General features: G+C 33.3%; 2 protein-coding genes across 3 annotated transcripts in view; one reads left to right on the forward strand and one right to left on the reverse strand.

The window, feature by feature from the left end:
- On the reverse strand, positions 1-4,867 carry LOC138335991 (uncharacterized). Its single transcript, XM_069285229.1, has 6 exons — positions 4,717-4,867; positions 3,004-3,033; positions 2,347-2,373; positions 1,974-2,003; positions 1,570-1,614; positions 1-584 (listed from the first exon to the last, which is right to left on the reverse strand). The coding sequence occupies exons 1-6, from the start codon at positions 4,865-4,867 to the stop codon at positions 439-441; spliced, it is 429 nt and encodes a 142-aa protein (XP_069141330.1). The 3' UTR covers positions 1-438.
- The window catches only part of LOC138335992 (uncharacterized), a 26,079-nt gene continuing 6,053 nt past the window's right edge, over positions 4,808-24,833 (forward strand). The window contains exons 1-2 of one of the 2 annotated variants that reach the window (XM_069285230.1): positions 19,293-19,393; positions 20,664-20,840. In XM_069285230.1, coding sequence (XP_069141331.1) covers positions 20,766-20,840 — 75 coding nt within the window. In that variant the 5' untranslated portion in view covers positions 19,293-19,393; positions 20,664-20,765. Of the gene's footprint in view, positions 4,918-19,292; positions 19,394-20,663; positions 20,841-24,833 lie in introns of those variants that run through there. The other variant, XM_069285231.1, reaches the window with a different exon arrangement.

Consider the following 24,833-nt stretch of genomic DNA (forward strand, 5'->3'; position numbering starts at 1 on the left):
TTTTTAAAATGAAAAGAAAAACTTTATTCAAGCTGAAATATAAAATCAGACAGGGCTCAACTTCATAAATGTTCCTTAAAATTTTCGAGATGGTGAATTTGGTACAGGGGTGAAGGGGAAAATCTCAAGTCAAACGCTTTCCTTCTCTTCTGTAATATTTTCCTATCTAAGATTTTGACGTAGGAATTCCATTTGGAAAAAGAATGTTCGTGAAACTAAGCCCATTGTTATTAGTACAAGATATAATACAGAGAAAAGGGTAAAAATATGTATGTATACGTTGAAATATAATTTTATGTTTTTCTGAGTCTGGTAGTAAAGAAACTAAAAGAATATTACATAAAAGTTCATTTTCATTTGTCCGTGGGCATGCGCGAGGTCAGGGTCATCAAAGGGCTATAAGGTCAGGGTCATCAAGAGGCAACGAGCCTGTTGTGTTTATTTCCTTTGTGTCAACTTCGCCAATTCTTCCAACAATGCCTTCATAGAACGTTTCATGGAGGCAGATTTAGCCACGGGTGGTGGGTTTGAAGGCTGTGCAACCTGTTGTTGTGTTTGTTGTACTCCTTCTTCTATTTCCTCAACTAAAAATAATCAGATTGAAGAAAGGTAAATAGTAATGCATATACTGTAAACCACATTTTTTAGCGTGCGATTTACTTTCGTGAATTTCGCGATCACAGTAAATTCAATGATAAATTATTAAAACATTGATAAGAATAACAGATAATCAGAAGGTAAGTTTTAGTATGAATAAAGTTAATTATAAAACTTAATCATTACGATCAAGTATGTAACGGTATATATAGTAACAAATGAACGTACATTGCTAAGGTATAAATATCAAAAAAAAAAATTAAAAAATGAAGACTTCGTTACCAAGGCTTTTCTGCCTTCACATGCATCTTTATGAGAATGGTTGTTTATTTGGCGTTGCTTTGATATATGACTTCATCAACATTCATAAAACAGACACAGAGGTAATGTTTACATTTGGCATCCATCATTTTTATCAAAATTGAAAGCACTGCACGTCGCCCCGGTTGGGATATTTTCCCCATTTTTTTATGCAATTGTTAATTAAAGATAAATAATTATTATATTTATTGTTTGTATTATATTTTGTTTGTATTATATATAAATATAATACATATATGAGTTGTTTACATTTTCCCAAAATTCTATGAAACACAACAATATACACGTAATGTTCGTCAAAATTAAAACAAGGCCATGTATTTCTTTAAAAAAAGTAGTCCCTTTACGTTGCATACAACATTTTCATACGCAAGTTTAAAGTTCAATGTTACCACGCAGTTAGGACTTACTGCCTTCGAGGGCGTCTTCAGGCGACTTCAGGCCTGAAGACGCTTATGAAGGCAGTAAGTGCTAGCGACGAAATCTAGTGTTTCTTCTTTTTATATATACCTTCGGAAGATACATTGTTGTTTTTGCCAAATAAACAAACGTTCGTCCGAAGACGTCTGTGAAGTCTTCAGTTTTTATACTTTTTTTTCTTTTGATATATATATACCGTATATTTTATTCTGTAAATTATTTATAACGTACCTTCGTCCTTCTCTATAAAGTTGAGTAGATCGAAAAACTCATCCTCTGAAATGAAAACGTTAATAGTGTACACTTATTTTTTCGCATTAAAGTTATATGTCATTGTCTAGAAATCTATATCACAACTTTTAAAGCATTTGTTTGTAAGATAAATGCAAAGTGTTATTGTTTTTATTTTAAATTACCAAGTTACAAAAGATTATACAATTATGGGTATATTAGGTCCACGCTTCTGCCATAAACAAAACGTGTCATGATTCATGAGTAAAAAAAAAAAAAAAAAAAAAATCCAGCTGAAGCATCTCGACATAATCGGGAAGAGGTGAGGTGAGGGATAAGGCGAGGGGGATGGGGTGTAAATGGTGATATGTCTGTGAGTAACATATGTCATACAGGATACTTACTGACAAAATCCCTCACTTTCTGTACTCCCCCTATCGATGTAAACAAAAATAAGTTTATATTCTTAGATCAGTTAAATCCGATATCTACGACATGAAAACTATTGTCATCAAGATCTATATTTTCTTTAATATATTGGCCGTTTACACATTACATAATAAAAGAAAGAATTAAATATATAGTGAAAAAGTTTGTTTTTGACAATGAGTTTAAAGTTGCAATACGAATAATTTACCTTAAGATAAATCAATTAGGATAGTGTAACTAAAACCTAATAGTTTGAAAATATATTCATTTCTCAGAATGTTTAAAACACTTTAATGTAAATTGGACCGAAGAAAATAAAGACAGTCACATATTTTCATAACAACATACCGAACTCGTCGAGTATATCTTTAATAGCTACAAACAAAAAATAAAGACATGTTATAATTATGTTAACACATACACGAATTAACACGTAATTGATTAAATATATTTTTAAAGTCTTTTGATTTATTAAACTGCCAATATTCATCTGTTACGCAAAGGTTCTTAAACCATTAAGACTCATTTTCTGGCGATTACCATATTTTTGTCCGATTTCAAGCGACAGAATTTCATATTAAATTTTTCACCTATGGTAATTTTCCTCAATGGAACTTATTCACGTACCACGTGATACCCGCTAACGTTTGTGCGGGACTAGTGATGGAACGTAACTCTTTGTAATCTTCCTGCTAAAATGACGTTATCGCAGGGTATCGTCTTTTGACATCATTTCATCACCGATATAAAAATTAGTCCCGCACAAACGTTATCGGGTATCACGTGGTACGCAAATTAGTTCCATAGTAACCATACTGATATCATGGCTATGTGATGACACCACCACTTAGCACAAGCAGTGTGTATGGCAGGATAAAAAGACAAGAATATAACTGCGAAACAATATCAAGTATAGTTTTGAATAGAGATATATTTGCATTCATATACGAACTATAGATTTGTTAATGGCATGTAAATCTACAATTTGATATACAAGATATTTACCTTTGGTGTTTCCCAAAATGTTTTTCGTCACTGTAAATAAAAAAACCATGTTAAAACAAAGCTTAAAAACCCCAAAACAACAAAAAAGAAACAAAAAACACAATAAAGAAATAAAGAAAACATATTAAAACAAAACTAAAAAAAAAACTAAACAAAACAGCAACAAAAAAGAAACAAAAAACACAATAAACAAATAAAGAAGACATATTAAAACAAAACTAAAAAGTAAACTAAACAAAACAACAACAACAAAAAAATGAAAGAAAAAAAAACAAACAAGCAACAACAAACAAATGAAAAAGAAAAGAAAAAAAGAAAACGACTTGATAATCCGAGTCGTTTGAAAGAACAATATCTAATAGACAGTCCATTGGAATTATCGAATCAATTAAATGCATGGTGGTTGGAAAAATTCTGAATTTATAACAGTAACTATCAAACAAAACTTTCTTGTACAATGAATATGTCTATCTTTTTGTGATTATCTCCCGTAGCCTGTCATTCGTCGTATATCGTATATTCATTGACGTATGTTTCGCATCGTTTCTCTTTCATCGTAAATCGTCCGTCATTTAACGTCAGTCACACAAGAACATGTGTATGTCTACATAAGTACATGCAACCATTCCGTATTGAATAATGATGTTTAATTTTAATTTCTTTAGATATCTTAAAGCAATCAATAATATCCCATTCTAGTATTCAAAATTGTTTTTCAAAAATGATGACGAAACTTCCATCCCCTTCTTTCTCTCCCCGCCTATTTATACATGTATATCTAACTGTGTCTGTTTTCTGCCTCCTCTTTCATTCTCCATTTATCTATCGCGCTCCAAATTGTATATATGTAAATAAATTGCCATCTTGTTGTGTAATATTTATTAGATTGTATTGGGAAAGGACTTAAAATAAGTTGAGCATAAGTCGATCCCATTGTTTATGTTTGATGAAAAGAAAAATGTTTAAATCAAAGCAATCATTTAGGCCATTTGGTACACGTGGACACTGTATTCCTTCATAGTACAGTGATATTTGACACATTAAAATTTATTTCATTAGATACAGCGGGCATAATTAAGTTATACATGTGGAAGGGGGAAATGCGGCAAAAATATCGAATGTAGATTATTCTTACGAATTTTGTCAAACAATATTAAAAGCAAAAAACTGTAATCTAAAAATGATTTTGCTAAATAAATTCAATACAACCGACACTTGCAGATTACCTCGAGTTTTACTTTGAGTGTGTATCCGTAAAACTATTACGTACATTATGTATCAGTGGAATTGTAAAAAATAAATAAATAGAGAAAACCTTTCCTGTTAACACATAGTCTGATTTGATGCATAGGTGAGATTATAGAATTTTATTGGGTTAAAATGTAACAATTGCATAGGTCGGCAAATCTGGTATCTGGGATGATATCAGAAATAACTCGTGGAAGTTTTTAGTAGAATCTTATATTATGCTTCATCTTGCCTCTTACAGGTGTCATATATCCTATATGAAGTCAATGTAATCTTTGCAACCATAATTCTTTATTTGCTGCATACACGTACAATGTGGATATATTTAACAATGAGAAATCACATTTTTAACTTATTAACGCATTAATATAAAACCCGTATAGTTTTCAGAAGATGTTCCATCCGCGGGAAAATCGCATAAAATTTCGGCATGCAATGAATAAACAAACAAAGCAAAGCACGTACCTGATGTGATGTCTTCAGCGAAGCGAAAGACTGCAAGCTCGTCATACGCTGCACCTTGACATCCGCCTCTTTTCGCCAATTTAGCGAAGTCCAGACCTTGTACAGTCATTGAGATGGCCAGAAGGCCCAAAACGATGCAGACAGTCTTCATGTTCACGGAGTAGCGGTATGTACACAAACAGAGTACCGCCTAGAGCTCAGGTTCGTATATATATATACACCCCACCTACGCCCGAATCACGTGTACCCGACACAGCGTATCGGGTAAAGGTCGGAGGCATATTTTAAAAAATATATAGCATTCTGTAAAGTCGTGAACTTACGAAACATATATTATCTGAGAAACTAATTTTCAGATTCGCCACTGTTATAAAATGTAATTTATATGTAACACCGAATCTTAAAATGAATCTACCTGATTCCTTCGGCATAGTACAGTCACTGAAAAGCATATATATATCTAGTATTCTACGAAGATTAAAAATGACTTTGTTTTTATAAAATCTATCCAAGATCAATATTAACAATGCCTAGCTTCAAAATGTACTCCCATGAAATATTGCTACATTTTGGGATATTACTAATGGTAATTGATTTATTGTACAACTAATTAGTATAGTAATGATCCTACGTGCAACGAAGTTTATAAAGTCCAATATAAGGCCAAAGGAGAGTACAATAGAAGGAGTCCCTTTTTTAGATCTTAAAAAGTTAGTTAAGGCCAATTTGGCTATTTCTATATAAATGACTTTTTCTCTGCAACCGAGCATGGTAGAGCACTCATAACGCAATAGTAGCATCCTTATAAGGTGGGAATTCAAAATTGTACAAATGATGGGGCTGACCCTCCGTTGGCCTGAGGGGCGGGTTCAAAAGGGATCAATTTAGCGGTTAACATATTAACAACCTCTTTACTGCAACTAAGTATTGGATAGCACTCATAATGCAATGGTAGCATCCTTATACTGTGGGGATTCAAAATTGTAAAAATGATAGGCCTCACTCGCCGGGGCATTAGGAGCGGGGCCAAAAAAGTAAATTAGGCAACTATTTTCTCATAAATTACTTCCTCCCTTAAACTATGTATTGGATAGCATATTCATAAGGTATCTATAACATCATTATGTGGTTGGGATTCAAAATTAAACAAATCGTGGGGTCAATTTTGCTATTTTCTCTAATTGTAAGAATCTTTGTGATTTTTGAATCACTAATTACTAAATTACAGAATTACTGAAAAATAAAAAGCAGGTGAGCTGTACAGGCCCTCTGGGCTTCTTATTCTGGTCGTTGTATAGAGATTTTTTGTGACCACGGGGAGGAAATTTTTTGGTCGCTGGTCGTATTAGAGAGATGGTCGTTTAATAGAGTTAAAATATATAGTGAAAATGCTTGGGGGAATTGAAGTGGTCGTTTAGAGCAGAGGGTCACGTAATACAGATGGTCGTTAGCACAGATTCGACTGCTACTGAAGTTTGAAAAATAACTCCTTCAATAGTACTCTCCTTTGGCCTTATATTTGACTTTCTAAACTTCGTTTCACTTAGGATCATTACTAAATTGATTAGTTTTACTATGAATCAATTACCGTTAGTAATATCCCAAAATGTAGCAATATTTTATGGGAGTATATTTTGAAGGTAGGTATTGTTAATATTGATCTTAGATAGATTTTATGAAAACAATGTCATTTTAATCTTCGTAGAATACTAGATATATATATGCTTTTTCAGTGACTGCACCATGCCGAAGGAATCAGCTAGATTCATTTTAAGATTAGGTGTTACATATAAATTACATTTTGTAACAGTGGCGAATCTGAAAGTTAGTTTCTCAGATAATATCTTAATGTTTCATAAGTTCACGACTTTACAGAATGCTATGTATTTTTAAAAATATGCCGCCGACCTTAACCAGATACTCTGTGTCGGGTACACGTGATTCGGGCGTGGATGGGGTGTATATATATATAACTATGATATAATGTTTAAACTTTGTATTGGTGCAAAATTATCAAGTCTTAAAGAATATACTTCAAAGTAGTTAGTCAAGTAAAAATGCCTATAAACCGGAGGTTCCTCTGCGGTCAACAAAGACATAGAAGGAGTTTCCACTCTCTATTAAGAGACCACTTTTCAATTTCCCTTGAGTGGTCGCTTAAGACAGATTCGACTGTAAATATGTTTCTGTCAATATGAGGCAGATCTAGATCATAATGTCATGGTAATGAATATGTAAGCTGTACAATCTTAATTAGTATTCATTGCAAATATTATTCAAATAGAGAATTATATTTAAAGTGTGGTATTGAAAGATTCTATAGTTTGATTATACTGACACGTTTTCGATCTTTAAATGCAAAGCTATTTATAAAATGAATAGACTTGTCTATGTGTTCGTCTATGTGATCGTAAACGCGATTAACCAGGGTTCAACTGAAAACTAAAACCCCACGATTCTTTCAAACACTCTCTAAAACTTCTTTCCAAACTTATCACGTCGTGAGTTTTAAAGAAGATTTAATCTACCTTACATTTACCTGTACAGCAGGTAGAGAAATGTTAAATACACCAATAATGAAAGGGTACTTGCTAAACCACCTGATGACATACCCCGTATGTGGCTATGCGAGACTTTTGTGTATCAGATTCACTAGATAGATTTTTTTTCGATTCTTTTTCTCCCAAACTGGGAGACATGTTTACGTCAGCAATAAACAATCTTTCTCGGTTTATGATTTCCACTTTGCAATGATTCATGTGAACTCTCTATCGCTAATTGAGATTACTGCCTATCATATAGGGGATAATGATAGTTATCGAAGTTGAATTCCGTTCCTCGCTTTCTTGTCCAGCAAACAATACACCATAGCATCAATGTAGACTTTATTTGTTTTATTGTTTTTTTAATATCATTATTTACAGCACTGGTCAGATAACAAAATATGCCTGGCCCCGATTTCTCGAAACAAAAATGCAGACTTAAGTCAAAACTTAAGTTTTTCTCCTTATGTAATTTATATGAAAATTTATGATTTAAGTCAGTTTTTGACTTATGTTTGTTTCGAGAAATCGGGGCCTGGCAACAATCATTATTACAACGCTCTTCACTTTTTGGCTGGGCTGGACCAGAAAGCAAAGAACGGAATTCAATTATGATAACCAACGCCCTCCCCTTATTTTTTTTATTGAATAAGAGAAATTGGTGTTGTTTTTGCTTGATTTTTGCAGTGTGTCTTCAGTCAGTTAGATATGCGTTATGGCTTTCATCTATATCATATGTCGAGATCGACGGACATTTTGCAACACCTAAGATATGTTTTCAACAGACCTAGTGACGGTTCAGTTGTCTTCGTTTGTCTCTGATACCCAAATCATAGTAAATTATTGAGGATTTTACCCAGAAAGCTTCCTTCGGTGAATGTTCACTAATGATATATATGATGAAATGTGAAGCTGAAGTGAATATAAATGATAAACTTATGGAACGTAACTTGTAATTGAATAAAGTTTTACTGTTCATTACCACTGTCCTAGATTATCGAACTACGATGTTTTCACATATTTGCTTTATATTTGATATTAACTTTCCCAAGTGAAGAATGTATATAATAATTTTGATATATTATGTACATGTATATCTAATTTTAATTTTCTTTAGTTTAATTTTTTGCATGTTAAGATTTTAACTTTTTGATTTGCTTACTCCATATTATTCACAGAACATTAGCGAAAGTTACCTCGCCACAAATAATTTTACAGTAACTTATGACCTTAGTTGATTTAATTTATACATTGTGGTAGCTATTCAAGAAGTCGAATTCGGTCATTTGAAGAAATGAGATAAGGGTTGGGAGAGACCATTTCTAATGTACTATTGGACGATATTTAAGTTGTTAAGTTGCAACGCAAATCAGATCAAATAACACATATAGCATTGACGCGGGCTTGTTTTCATAGGGATGCTATTCAGAGTTGCAGTTTGATTCAAGATTTATATCCATGCAACTTCGTCATATTTGGTCTTCCTTTCACCTCCAATGTTACTTTGCCTAATAATTTCAAATATGACATAGTTACGTACACTTTGTCAATGTTATATAGTGTACAGCTACGTAAATGACATTTAAAGTTCATTTTCTCAGGTAATAATAAATACGGTTACCACAATAAGGTTTGATTTAAAACACATTTTAATTGCCTCAAACATGTATATACAGTAAGATTTGGCACAAGGTTTTAAAACTATGCAAAACACTCTCCCAATTCAGTTTTATAGCATACATAATGTATAACAGATAACATTTATATATTTCAAAATGGAAAAATGAACAGCGTACACTTGTACATACGTATGTATTGTACCTTCTTAATCGTATTGCTATACGATTTGGAATGTCAACAGTATCAATCAAAATACTTAACAATGTCTTGGAATTTGTCAATATATTTTTTCATATGTTTCATAAGGAACGTAGAACCAATACATATATGCCATATTTTGTTTCATGGTTATGTTACAGAATAAGCCTCATTTAATTGTCCTTTTATGGAGAGACTGTACCTTAATATGATTGTTGGTTATTTGACGACTGATACGGGTCGTTGTAAGATAGGCTAGATATCTAAATAGATAAATTCTGTAGGATCAACATTTATCAATTATGAGTGTAAAGCTACATCTCTTCACAAGACAGGCTGAATATACGATTCTATGGGAAAGGTAGTGGCCAAAAGGTATGTAATAGAGAGAGTTGTACCCTATTGTTATCTATATATATATATATATATATATAGTTGTATATATATATGTTATCTATATATATATATATATATATATATGGGTCAATGAAGTAATATCAACAGTTATTTTCCATATAACACTGGATCCTTATAGACATATGTCTGTAGGATACGAATTTCTTAAAGTAGTAGATATAGGGCAAAGAAGTAATTCTAACAGTGTGGACAAAAGATTGTCGAATTTTCGAGGCGATCTGCCCATTTGTCATAACACAAGAAGAAATAACATTACATGTTAAGGACGGTCACGGACGTACACAAAAACATAAACAATGGACACATATAGAATATACAGATAAACTAAAGGGACAATATCTAGGCGTATTGTCTGAATGATCCCTTCGGTCAGTCGCTATAATTGATTGCGATCGCCGAAGGCTTATTTAGTTCATCTATATATCTATGTATCTTTAAACACTTTATTTTATTATGCGTTTCTATAATTCTAAATTTCGTGAGTTAATATTTGTATTCATTATCTGTTGATGGTTTTGATATCTATATCATAAGTTCGATATAGCTATGCTAGATGTTTATCTTTGTTTACAATTTCAAAAGGTTTACATATTCAGATAAACAGGTAAACAAAAACTATAGAATATATTGACGCATTTTTCATTTCTCTTTTCATAAACCTACCGACGAAGTGAAAAAGTATACCTCTCTATACAGTTTGCCCACGCATCACTGCCACATTTGAATTCGCAGCTTTCTTTGTTCATGAAATGATTCGATCTTGTTATTTATCACCAAGACAGCTCATACATACATGAGGTCAATGTTGCCCAATACTGAGCGTTTCGCACTGTCAAGTTTGCAAACCGGTTTTACCATCAACATTTGTGCTTACATACTCAAAATTACCTGTACACAAAACATTTTCCTCGATGTTAAAGACATACAACACAGGTATGTTTTCAAGGTAGTCGTTGAACTGCTATGATGACACAAATCTGGAAATGAATGGCACATAACTCGTTATAAGATCATATCTCTGTAAGCTTAAATGAGACAAATTTTATAAAACTAAAAATATATCTTATCTCATCTCTGATATTGAAAGCACATAATATACCAATGGTAAATTTTAATGTTGTTGATAAAATGAATGTAACATAATGTATTCTGCTCCTTTCTGATTCGCAACTTTAGAATATTTTATGTCTTTTGTGTAATGGTTGAACATGGATACAATATCAAAATTTATGACAACAAAGTTAGCTTCTATATTCTAAGTACGAATGAAAATGGTATTTATACAAGGAAACTGCATGCAAGTTACATTGAGTTGTCACATAGCAGATGACGATATATAACGTCTTAAGTACAACTTTTTCATAACTTACAGTCTTACGTATTTGACTTATAATCAATTACAGATGACTTCACAAAAACTAATTGACCAAGCAAAACCTTAACACTGATACCCTATTTTATGATGATTTTACAAACAGCAAAGTTTTTTCTGTGAAGCGTTGAATATGTCAAAAATTGGAAAAAAATTAAGTATTTTCACCCAGTGGTCAGTTTGGCTATTTCCATATAAACGACTTCTTCTATCCCACGGTTAGTTGCAGAGAAGTCGTTTATATGGAAATAGCCAAATTGACCCCTTTTGACCCCTCCCCTCAGGCCCTCGGGGGGGGGGGGGGGGGGGGGGGGGGGTCGGGGGGTCAGCCCCATCATTTGTACAATTTTGAATCCCCACCTTATAAGGATACTCCCATTGCATTATGAGTGCTATCCCATGCTTAGTTTCAGAGAAGTCATTTATATGGAAATAGCCAAATTAACACCTTTTCTCCGCGCCCCTCAGGCCCCCGAGGTGTCAGCCCCATCATTTGTGCAAATTTGAATCCCCAGCCTATAAGGATGCTACCATTGCATAATGGGTGCTATCCCATGCTTAGTTTCAGAGAAGAACTCGATCATATGGAAATAGCCAAATTGACCCTTTTTGGCCCCGTCCCTCAGGCCCCTTGGGGGTCAGCCCCATCATTTATACAATTTTTAGTTGGTATCCCATAGAGATGCTACCAGTCAAATTTTGTTGAAATCCGACCAGCGGTTCTGGTGAAGAAATAAATTGTTGACGGACGCCGGACGCCGGACGCCGGACACCGGACGCCGGACACCGGACACCGGACACCGCGGTATCCCATTAGCTCACCTCGGTCCTTCGGACCAGGTTAGCTTAAAACGGATGTCATTTAGATTTTCCAAAACCTCCACCATCCGGTCGCCGGTTTTGACACGGCTTGGGCAGAGCAATTAAGTCCATAGCTTATTAATGTAACAAAAGAGGTATGAAACAATTACTGCTACTTAGAGCCGGTAACTGAAGCCCTGTATAAGTAATGTCACACTGGGGTAATTGTATCTGATGGTCTTTTTACACCTTTATTACCATCAGATCCGGGGTTCTTAGACGGAATGGGTCAAGTTCAATGGCCATCTCCATCCATTTAAAAGGATATTACGGTTAAATAATAAAGTGTTTGATACAACATGATAAACATTATTTATAACAAACAATATTAGTGACTGACAATATTTTACTAACATGAAAATAAAATATGAAAGCAGTCGAACAGACAACACTTGCAGCGTTTGTTTAGGCTGCCATCTTGGATCGGTCATAGTAATAGACAGAACCGTAAATAGGTATGAAAAATCCGGATTTTTTTTATTAAAAAATCCTAAGAATCATACAGTACAAATTCCCATTTTTTGTGTATTTTGTGTATTTTTTGCGTAAAATATTTTTTTTAATACCAGGAATAATTAAATAAACAAAAATAATATACAATAAAAAAATAGATAGAAAATAAATATTTACAATAAATCAATTAATCCCATACCTATGACCTTATCACCACACAAAATATATTGTTTGCTATAAAACTCACTGAGAACCACATTATTGTATGAATAAATCACTGAAATGATTTTTTTAGATTTGTTAATCTTTTTTTTTTTTTTTTTTTTTTTGAAATATTTTATAAATGTTTATAATACACTGAATTATACAATGTACTTAATTCATGCTCAGTGTGAATGGCAACTCATTCTAAAATATCAAACTATATATCCTTCTTAACCTTAGCTACTCTATTAAGAGACCACTCTCTATTAAGAGACCACTTTCCAATTTCCCTTGAGTGGTCGCGTATGACAGATTCGACAGTATATGTTACCCCTACCCCTAAATTTTAATAGTAAAAATACATCTTTTTTTTTAAATTTTTGACAGATTCCACGCTTCGCAGAAAAAAACTTTGCTGTTTGAAAAACCGTCATAAAATAGGGGGTCAGTGTAAAGGTTTTGCTTAGTCAATTAGTTTTTTTGACGTCATCTGTAATTGAATAAGTCAAATACGTAAGACTTTGTTACGAATCTGGGGATGAACTTAATTGTACAAATTTAAGATAGCATTAACTAAATTTTATATATAGGACTAATCGGCAGTACAACATGAATACAACATAAGTTAATAGACGTGTAATGTTGATTAGACTTGTTTGTAAGGTATGATGTAATGTAGAACTCAAAACGCAGTATTGTAGTTTAATGTGTAATGTAGGAGTCGACTGGCATACATGGTTTCAAGTGGAGGTTTATATAGCAATACACTGGGACATTAAACATTAATATTTCGTTATGATATCTTATACCTGATACAGCTAATACCACAATAGTTAGCCTACAAGACGTATGACCTCATCCATCCAATTAGGCTATATGTAGATTCATATGCCATTGTAAATAGATGCACATTTGCATGACCTTACAGATTCCAAGACTTCATATGTAGATATAAATATATACGCTATTGTAAATAGATAAACATTTGCAAATTCTACATTCCTAATTCTAAAATTCGGATCATTATTATATATTATACCACAGACGAGAAGTTAAGGAAGGCTAGTTATCTTAAATAATCCTCATAGATTTTCTCTCGTATCTATGGGTGTAGTACTGGTTATATCCCGCAATGCATGTCGTCCGAGATTGTATTGCATATGACTACCAATGCAATACACCCTTGTTAAGTCACTTCGTCCACAAAACAGGAAAAACGTGACTTTTAGACACCAGACTGAACTTACGGTAATAGAGGAAAACCGCGTTAAAAATAGGCAAAAGCCATATATAGGGAATTGACTTTAAGTTTCGATTTTTTATAACTTGTTACTGCAGAATTTACAAAAACTGTCCATGTAAGTTATGAAATAGTTGTACTTAAGACGCTAGATACCGTCATCTGCTATGTGACAACTCAATATAACTTGCATGCAGTTTCCTTGTATAGTGTCTTAATTCATTTTTCATTCGTACTTTGATTATAAGAGCTAAATTTGTTGCCATAATTTGTAATATTGTATCCGTGTTCAACCATTGATTACGCCACCATTTTATTTCAAATGTGCCCTGAATATAGTCACGTGGTGATGAAAGTCACATGACTGAACCAACTGGGTGTTGTATTATGAATTATGCGTATCAAAGAAAGGTTGTAATGGCATCATTTCTAGAGAACTCAATTATCAATTAACAATCCAGCAGTAAAGCTTACCACATGCAATCGCAGAGCAATATATAAAAGACATAAATATATTCTAAATTTGCGAATTAGAAAAGAGCAGAATATATTGTTTAGAGTGTATATATAAATGAATTGAAAACATATAATGCATATATCCATTTTATCAATAACATTGGTATATTTTGTACTTTTGATTTCTTTTTAATGTCTGTTTAAATAGAGTTATGTTTAAATAGAGTTATGCGTCATTCATTTCCAGATTTGAGTCATCATAGCATTTTGAAGACTACCTTTAGAATTTTATTGATTTGTAAGTATTTAACATCGAGGAAAATGTTTCGGGTACAGGTAATTTTTAAAATAAATTAAAGCGCTGTAACGGCACAACCGGTTTGAAAACTTGACAGTGCGAAACGCCACGTATTAAGAATCCTTGACCTCATGTATCTATGAGCTGTCTTGGCGATAAATAACATGATAAAATCATTTCATGAACAAAGAAAGCTGCGAATTCAAATGTGGCAGTGATGCGTGGGCAAACTTCGTCGGCAGGTTTATGAAAAGAAAAAAGAAAACTCCGTCAATATATTGTGTAGTATTTGTTTACTTGTATCAACCTTTTGAAATTTTAAACAAAACGAAACTTCTAGCATAGCTCTATTGGATTCGTGAGAAATAAATTAAAACCATCAGCAAACCATCAGCAAAAAAATACAAATATCAACTCACGACATTTAAAATTATATTAACGCTTAATAAACTGTAAACGGAGTGTTTATAGATACATACATATATAGATAACATCAGGGTGCAACTCTCTCTATTACATCCCTTTGTCCACCACTATTCCTATAGCATCATATAATTAGTTTATCTTGTGAAGATATGTAACTTAACACTCCGAATTGACAAGCGTAGGCACTCTCATTTGATGTTTACCGTCTAGTGATAACCTCTGAATAACGCTCTGTCTTGCCCTACTGCATCAACTAACAAGGACGTATACAGTGTTATTAAAGTAAGGCAATTTATATTTTACATCATTTTCCTCAATTATATTCTTCCAATTTATATAGACGTCGGTATTAGTCATTTAACCCTTTTATAGCTCTGAAGAATTTATCTGATATCTGACTTGCTATTTTACAATGACCCGTATCAGTCGTCAATTTACCAACCATTTTTTTAGGGTACGATCCCTCAATAACTGAACTACACCAAAGTAAATAGAATGGATTGGGAAACAGCGAACAGACAGTAACGAAACTTAGATGTGCGAAGGTTATAAAAATACACCTCCATATCTTTGATGAATGAACATCATCCTCTCTCTTTCATTTTTTTCATTTTGAAATATCTAATTATCATCTGGTATACATAATGTGTATTATTAAACTGAATAAGGAAAAGGTTTTGCGTAGGTGTGAAACCTTGTGCGAAATCTTACTATATATATATAAGGCAATTAGATATGTTTTAAACCAAACCTTATTGCGATAAGTGTACTTCTTATTACTCGAGAAAATGAACTTAAAATGTCAATTACATAGTTGTATACAATATAACATTGACAAAGTGTTCATGAATGTAATCCTCCAAATGATTAGGCAAGGTAGCATTGGGGGTGAAAGGCAGACCGAAAATGACAACGTTGCATGGAGGTACATCTTGAACTGTCCTGCAACTCTGAATAGCATCACAATAAAAACAACGAAACCTGCGTCAATGCTCTATGTACCGATAGATACCACAATGTATTAACTAAACCAATAAAGGTCATAAGTTACTGTAAAAGTGGAATGATTCATGGAGTGGAAATTTCCGCTTATATTCTGTGAATATATCAATGTGTAAGTAAATCAAAAAGTTCAAATATTCACATGCAAAATTTAAACTATAAAAAATAAGAATTAAACATACATGTATATTATATATAAAAAAAATAATGCATTCTTCATTTGGGGAAGTGTTAAGATCGTATTTTGATCATCTAGGTCCGCGGTAATGAAAAGTGAAGTTTTATTCAATTACAAGTTACGTTCAATAAATTTATCATTTAAATTCACATCAGCTTTACATTTCATCATATTATCATTAAATCACTAAGTCTAACGAAAACATCGTAGGTGTTCCAAAATTTCCGCCGATCTAGACAGGTGATATAGATGTAAGCCTTAAGGCATAACTGACTTACGACACACTACAAAAATTAATGGAAAACCCCCAGCAGTTTATCTTATTAAATAAAAAATAAACAAAATGAGGGCGTTGGTTATCAGAATTAAAATTCGCTCCTCGCTTTCTCTTCTAGCCTAGTTAAAAAGTGAAGAGCTGTAATCGGGAATAGAATGAAGAAAACAAAAAAAATGAAAGGCAGGCCGAAGGAAACAGTTTACATGTTCGATACCATTCCCAAAGAAAAACCTATTTTGGCTGTTGACTGACCAGGTATACTGTATTTTGTTATCCGATCAATGCTGTAAATAATAATATAAAAAAAACAACAACAACAACAAAAACAAACAAAGTATGCAGTGATGCTATGGTGTATCTTTTGCTGGACAAGAAAGCGAGAAATGGAAATCACTCTCTTCTATTACTCTTCTATATGATACGCAGTATATCTCAATCAGGGATAGAGAGTTCACATGAATCATTGCAAATCAACAACTATTAAACCGAGAATAAATATTTATTGCTGACGTAAACATGTCTCCTGGTTAGGGAGAAAAGAAGCGATTTTTTTTTCTCTCACAAGTTGACGTGTCTATAGAGTGAATCTGATACACAAAAATCTCACAAAGACACATACGGGGAATGCCATCAGATGGATGAGCAAGTGCCCTTTCATTATTGGTGTATTTAACATATTTCTACCTGCTGTACAGGTAATTGTAAGTTAGATTAAATGTCCTTTAAAACTCACAACGTGATGATTTTGAAAAGAAGTTTTTAACGAGTGTTTGAAAGAGTCGTGGGATTTTAGTTTTTTAGTTGAATCGTGGTATAATTGAGTTTACGATCATGTTGACGAACACATAGACAAGTCTATTCATTTTATAGATATATTTGCATTTAAAGAATGAATACGTGTATATAAATTTTTAAGTTTGAACACACGTATTCAATCTTTAAATTTTCAATACTACACTTTAAATATATTTCTCTATTTGAAAACAAAATACTAATCAAGATTTTACAACCGACATATTCATTCCTATGGCAATGTGATCTAGATCAGCCTCATATTGATAGAAAAATATATACATAATGCCTAGAAACTGCTTCTATGTCTTTGTTGACCGCAAGGGGACCTCCGGTTTATAGGCATTTTCCCTTGACTAGCTTATTTTAAATATATTCTTTTAAACATGATATTTCTGCAGCCATAGATAGCCTAAACATCATATCATGGTTTGATATGACCAATTGTCCGGATTAAAATGATTTAATATGATTTTTGAAAGCATGAACATGAGTAAAAAATTACAGGTTTTCGAAAATCAGACATTCAAAACTTGTTTTAGTGGTATGTAAGTTCAATTTTTTTTCTTTCCAAAATCGTATTAAACCCATCTTCAGATTACAGAACGTTTGTAACATATAAAAACTTTTCTTCCGTATTTAACTGTTTAAGAGTTATCTAAAAACTACGCACATACAGAGGTTCATCTGTCGACCGTAAAATCTCTCTTATATATGTGTCTGATATTGATGAACGTTGTTAGAAATAGTATTTACATCATGTTCATGATTATAGTAAAGTACAACAGTTACTGGCAAAAATACTCATTATTAATTTAACCAGATAGTCTAATTGTAGTCCGCTAAACATATATATAAAGTTTTTTGTTTTATAATATATAAGGCAAAAACAGTCTAATATCATAGGCAGGCTTAGCTGACTAGCGTAATTGATTATTGTGTTAAAATATAGTAAACTACATAAGTTACTGGTAATGATGTTCATGATTAATTTGACCATAGAGTGCAATTGATGATCGTGGTCAAATACTGAAAAAGATATGCTCATCCTAGGAAACTACACCAGTTACTGGTAATAATGGCAAGGAACACCAGATCGTGGTATTAATTATCATAGTAGACTATAACATATATTTGAATTGTTTAATTGCACCAAAAACATTGTAATCAAACATAAATCAAATCACTCCTTCTTTCTTTCTCCCACGCCCACGTTATTACCATAATTATCCTAAAAAGCAACATATCTTAAAGCAAACTTATCAATATTGGCGTAAAAGGGGCAGACTCAGACTTACAATAATCAGATATTATTTACCTCTCGTCTCGGTGTAATATGATTGAGTGTATGCTTATGGATACTTGTACGTGTATAAGCCAGGCTACAATCGCCTGACGAGCGGCAAATAATATGACATGTTCTATAACCCAAAACTCGGTGTAGGAGAGAACTACAAAAAGAGCCAGAAGAGTGTTTAAACCAAGAAGGTATTATATGCATATGGTAAACCTTCAACTTGGTGTGTAGCAGTACTACAAGAGCCGGAAGTGAGTACCTGTGATGGCTAGGTAATGTACCTCAAGTCGGTGTAGTTATACACAAGAGCCGGAAGAAGGATATTGCAACCAATTCTGCATCTTCAACTCGGCGTAACTATGAAGTACAAGAGCCGGAAGAAGTTTTTGAGTAACGATTAAAGGGACAATTTGGTCTAAGAGTACAATAAACCTTGCAGATATTTCGTAAACAAACCAGTTCTATTGGAACTATTAGTTCTTTTTACTGTGATATGCCAGAAAAGCCCACTGTAGTCAAATGTACATGTGAAATGTTCAATCGCCATTACACATAGCCTTGTATGCCGAACCCTGACCCTTGCATGTGTAATAAATAATTTTTTGTCCAGAACTACTGAAAACGCTCTTACAGTTGTATTAACATTATTAGATACATGTTCTTGTCTAAAAATAATTTCATCAACTCCTCAGTGGTTATATATTGCATTTGTTTTACCTCCGTGACTTTGACTCGGGTAAGGATACAGCGTACATGTTGTGCCTGCTTAATCGTATTGATCAACGATTTGGAATTTCAATGGTATTAATCAAAATACTTGACAATGTTGTGGAATTTGTCACTATTTCTTGTCGTATGTTTCATAAGGAATGTAGAACAATGCATTTATGTCATATCTTGCTCTGTAGTTATGTAACGAATTAACCTCACTGAATTGTCCCTTTAAAATGATAGGCTACAATTTGGGGAACAGGAGTTAAGAATTCAAATGACTACACTTGAATAATTAACGAGTGACTGCCATAACTCAGATTAGGATTGAAGTGAGTAAGCAAAGTGTCCCATGCACAATTAATGCGACGATGTTTGATATAACGACAAATATGACCAGAAGCGTACAGGGTATTCGCTAGACATTGCTACGGAATCATATAATACACTTTGAGCCATACCGCATACCAAATTTAAAATTGACTTCAATTCGCGAACATTTGTGACATCACAATGGGGTATAACAAAACAGTTATCAGCTGGGTTTTCGGGTAACAGATGATTTGTTTCCCACAACCCCAGTCAACAACTGTATAATATTCTGTCCAAAACATGATGAGATTTCTCTTTCCCTTTAGTCGATTATAAAAATCCACTGCCGGATCCGGACTCGGTATTGAGTATTCCGGAATTTCAATATTAACGCTAAGGTGAGACACGAAAGATGCGATTCTATTTTGCGATTAAGAGTCGTAAGGTTCTACTGTACCTAAACCTGACACTTTTTCGCAGGGATTTACTTTCTGCTTGCCCGCAAATTACGCAATATTAAGTCCCATGCGGACGTTAACATATATCTTTGGTGTCTATGGTTCTATCCCTTCTGAACTTTGCTGTGATTATTTGAACTGGGGAGAGTGAGCCTGCACTCAGTATAAACCTTATATTTGTTCATGTTTTTACAATGCATTTCTGTTCAGTTGTTTATATTGCCTTTTATCGATGAATTACTATGAAATTAACTTATTTTTTAATATCTGTTCTCGTTGGCATGGCAACTTTCATACGATAAACTTGTGTTCCAAAAATCATATATGATTCACGCATTCAATATGTTTCAATAATTACATGAAAATCATCCACACATTATTTACATGTGTGGCACTTTTGCTTGTATACAACCATTTTTTCGGTATTGCTTTTTAGATAAAACTAGATTTTGATTTATTTTTATTTACGTGATATCTAGGTCCCAGCTAGATGTCTGAAAAACAGTTAATTGGAAATATGCCAAACAAAACTTCATCCGAATCACCATAATCTTATGAACATGCAATGAACGCTTTGACACCAGTCATTGAAAAGGAACTGTTAAAAATAATCTAGCATATATAATAGAAAATCCGGATAACGTGTGGCGATCACCTATTTGGATGAAAGATCTGCTGGAGACTTATTTCGCAGTTGATAAAATATATAAAAATAAATATATTCTTAAGTATAATAAGAAATCCGAAGGTCACGAACTTTTTGTATGTCATGTAAAATAATTTCGAAATCAATTCAACCATTTCAAATAAATATATTATAATTTTTCAATAGCCAGAAGGGTGGAGTAGGTTACTGGACATGAATATAAAGCATGAGACGAAGTATTAATAATGTTTGGGTGACAGACGCAAAGAACGTTGGTCAGCAGTAAAGATGAACACCGTAATAGCCCTCTTCGTGGTGGCCGCACTATGTGGAACTATCCAGGCCAAATCACTTAAAGCGGGGGTAAGATTTTTTATTTATTACAAATAAAGTTTTCTCTATTTTATTCTGAAGTTAATTATGATTAGTAAAATGTGCCACGTGCATGTGCGTTTTAATTGTACCAGCTACTCAAAGTACATAGCTATAGGTTGGTTTATTTTAGCGCTCTTCAATAATTTGAGTATTTGAGTGATTTCATGTAACAAAAATAACTACCTAATACTTAGATTTTATTTTATATGACTGTGTGTTTTGCCGTTTTCTAATTGGTCTAGACCGCTCGGACAGGTCTTGTGAAATGCAATGACAACCTTAGACCGATGAACACCAAATCAGAGATTGACATTGCAAATCCGGTAACCTGGCTATAAATAGGTACAGGGAATTCCCTGTCGTTTTTACATTTTTGACCAATCAAAATATTGCGATTATACATGCGTAAAAGCAACAACCAATCACTGTCATGTTTTCCAAAAAATAACATAAAAATATCAAGTTAATCCTTACAATATTTTTACCTGTAATTCCACTTTTATTGGTGCACTCGTACTTGTACAAATACGCTGCAGTATCAACCAATCAAATGCGACGTTATAGACGGCGACATAATTTTTCTTCGTTATGACCTGATAACATTATTTTATGCCTATTATAAGCACTATTAAATTATCGTTAACTAATATTTACTTTTCTTCTAATATGATTTAAACATATCGCATTGCATAAGTTAGGATACCTTTCAAGTAACTAGAATCGTCAAATATACATTTGTGAACTAAAGCAAAATAGGTCTTACTAGAACAGTCAATATTATAAAGAAATGAAAGCTATTAAATGTAATGTTCTGTGGTTGGTTATTTAGCTGACGAAGTGTAACGTTCTAATAATAACTAGGAACATTTTTGTGTCTCCTAGCGATAGTGGGACTCTTACCCCTTTTTATAGTGCTATGTCACTGAAACATATCACCAACGACAACAGCACACTCCACTGGTCACATTAAACTGACAACGAGTAAACCGGTCTTTCCACTCTCTTAAGCGGAGCAATTTGATAGATTATGGCATGTCTCGATCAGTGGGCAAACCCAGAGCCGTTCTCACAGAGTAATGTGCTCAAATCATGGCCAAAAGTAAGGCGATGTAAAGGGAGAGGTTAAGAATAAGAAAGTCAGTTGGGAAGACGGAAAAAGATAAAATTTCAAACTTTAATCACCTTATGGAACGGGGGGCAGCAGGTACAAACATAGCCTTTTTGTGTGTTTTACGGCTCATTTAGAGCCGAGCTATTATCTTTTACATTGCAATACAAAATTGCCATAGTATTAAAAGCATGAGAGTAATGTAAATTATTGCAATAAATGCATGCACGGTTTCCCATGTATATCAAAGCATAGTACAAAAATTCAATTCTAAAGCCCTTCGTATAGTGTTAAATAAAAACCAATTGAAAAAAAAAAGATTGGCAGCGTGTCGTCTGCTTGAATAGCGTGGCAGGGCTTTTTGATATACCCAGTGATCATGAGAGAGCGCGAGGCTAGGACATAGGCAATCGTAGAGTAGACAGGTCATGAACCCACTGCCAAATTCAAGTGCTGCCGTACTGAATAATTTTATCATCACTTCAATTGCTGAATACTATGTCATTAGTAGACTGTTAACGGTTACAAGAATAAAAACGAGACAATACATACAGGCAGTACACTTGCCACCATATACTGTCAATGTCAATATTTCTGGAAGTGCTTAATTTTGCGATTTTTTTTTTGCGATAAATATACCTTCGAAAAAGCTTTTAAAATCCTCAACTCTCTTTTGTAGATTAAATATCGATATTGTTAGTGGTTTGGAAGAAGCTTAAATTAGCATATCTTTTTTAGGTTACACGACCTTTTTTGTTAACACCAACGAGAAAATAAAACTTGCGAAATATTCATTCAAATCAAATTTGTCGATTAAAAAATGCAGGAAGAAAATTAGCATGTCATTTGGGGGTCAAACTAAATTTCCATATAACATAACACACAATATTACACCTACGCGTTAAAAGCGTTTATTTTCCCCGGCAACAGTCCCCACATTTACAATATAGGGAAATGTATTCACGAGATAGAAAAGAGCGTGCAGCTTAGTTAAACATGCAAAATCACAGTTTAATATAATTGACCTATGTCCTTGGAAGAATTGAAGAGTGAATTACGCAGATGTTGCTAAATATAGTTATGGTATATAATAAAACGTGTTTTGTGGGAATAGGAAATCTGCACTATTACGAAACAAAATTGGGCATTATAATTCTATGAGACGCTCTACATTTTGACACAGCATGCCGACATGCGTAAACAAGTATGATCATTATTCAGTAGATTGCGATATTATTTTTTGATTAACACACTCGTATGTGGTATTACTCTATGAACCATGTTTCAAATCCTTTCAGGAATTGGGAAAAAAATACTGTGAAAGTAGTTATCGACAATTATATGGTAACATTGACTTTTGACTTTTTGCGGCGTACATTAAAAGATGCTCCACCGCTGTCGAATGGTATTCCCCCCCCCCCCCCGTTCCATAAGGTGATTAAAGTTTGAAATTTTATCTTTTTCCGTCTTCCCAACTGACTTTCTTATTCTTAACCTCTCCCTTTACATCGCCTTACTTTTGGCCATGAGTTGAGCACCTTACTCTGTGAGAACGGCACTGGGTTTGCCCACTGACCGAGACATGCCATAATCTATCAAATTGCTCCGCTTAAGAGAGTGGAAAGACCGGTTTACTCGTTGTCAGTGACCGGTGGAGTGTGCTGTTGTCGTTGGTGATATGTTTCAGTGACATAGCACTATAAAAAGGGGTAAGAGTCCCACTATCGCTAGGAGACACAAAAAATGTTCCTATTTTTTATTAGGACGTTACATTTAATCAGCTAAATAACCAACCACTGAACATTACATTTAATAGCTTTCATTTCTTTATAATACTGTCTGTTTCTAATAAGACCTATTTTGCTTTAGTGTTTATTTTCTTTAATTAGTAATTTGTTTATATATATATAATCTTTCTGATTCACAAATGAATATTTGGTCGAATGGTATTTTTTTCTAGTTACATGAAAGGTATCCTAACTTATGCAATGCGATATATTTAAACCATATTAGAAGAAAAGTAAATTTTAGTTAACGATAATTTAATGGTGCTTATAACAGGCATAAAATAATGTTATCAGGTCATAACGAAAAAATGACTATTTATGACGCCACATTTCGCCTCAACAAGTCTTTTGCCTCATATTTAGATTGTAGACATAAACTTTGTATGAGGATAGAATCGCTTCCAACTCTAGATATATTGCAACAGAAGAATATTTACGGTATTTCAATATACAAGTGTTTGATAACTAGATTTTATGCTGTTATTATTATTATTTTTTTTTTTGTTCAAAATATATTTCTGGAGTAAAACAAAATGGAAAATTATCAAGACCAATGACTGTGCTCAGGCGATCTGTGAAATAGATAATATGGCTGTCGGCGAAAAATCTGTTGAAAACTGAATAAAAGAAAGGCAGTGAAGCTATTTAGGAGCAGGTATCCGGGACGTTTGAAAGGAATCAGACAAAACAGGTGTACTATTACAGCGCCCTGCCCGCTTCTTATAGTATGTTTTAAAACTGATCACACCATTGTCTGACAGTTCAGTTTTTTATACTGTCGGCAATTTTAATAAAATGGTATGATCAATCAAAGTCTATTTAATGCTTTAACACTCGTTCGTAAAGTAGGTGTACTCTTACAAATTATGTTTAAATATTTTACGTTTTAATGTAAGTAATGAAATATAAGAACATGAAAATGTCTATCAAAACACGTGTTTTTAAGCTGAGGGCGATTAAATAAAATGGTTATAAGATGAAAGTATCATGTTTCACTATGTTTTTTTTATCGTTTGCATATTTTGTTTGTGTATTGTATAGCGGTTAGATTCCCCTGTAGTTTATTGCACGGTACTGTATTATTCA

This window comes from Argopecten irradians, chromosome 12 (assembly GCF_041381155.1).
Source record: "Argopecten irradians isolate NY chromosome 12, Ai_NY, whole genome shotgun sequence".
In the NCBI taxonomy this organism is placed as follows: Eukaryota; Metazoa; Mollusca; class Bivalvia; order Pectinida; family Pectinidae; genus Argopecten; species Argopecten irradians.

Coding starts and splice junctions, on each gene's coding strand:
- LOC138335991 (XM_069285229.1), bottom strand. CDS start 4,867: ATGAAGACTGTCTGCATCGTTTTGGGCCTTCTGGCCATCTCAATGACT. Junction 3,034..4,716: donor CGCTGAAGACATCACATCAG/GTACGTGCTTTG, acceptor TTTTATTTACAG/TGACGAAAAACATTTTGGGA. Junction 585..1,569: donor CTTTATAGAGAAGGACGAAG/GTACGTTATAAA, acceptor GATTATTTTTAG/TTGAGGAAATAGAAGAAGGA.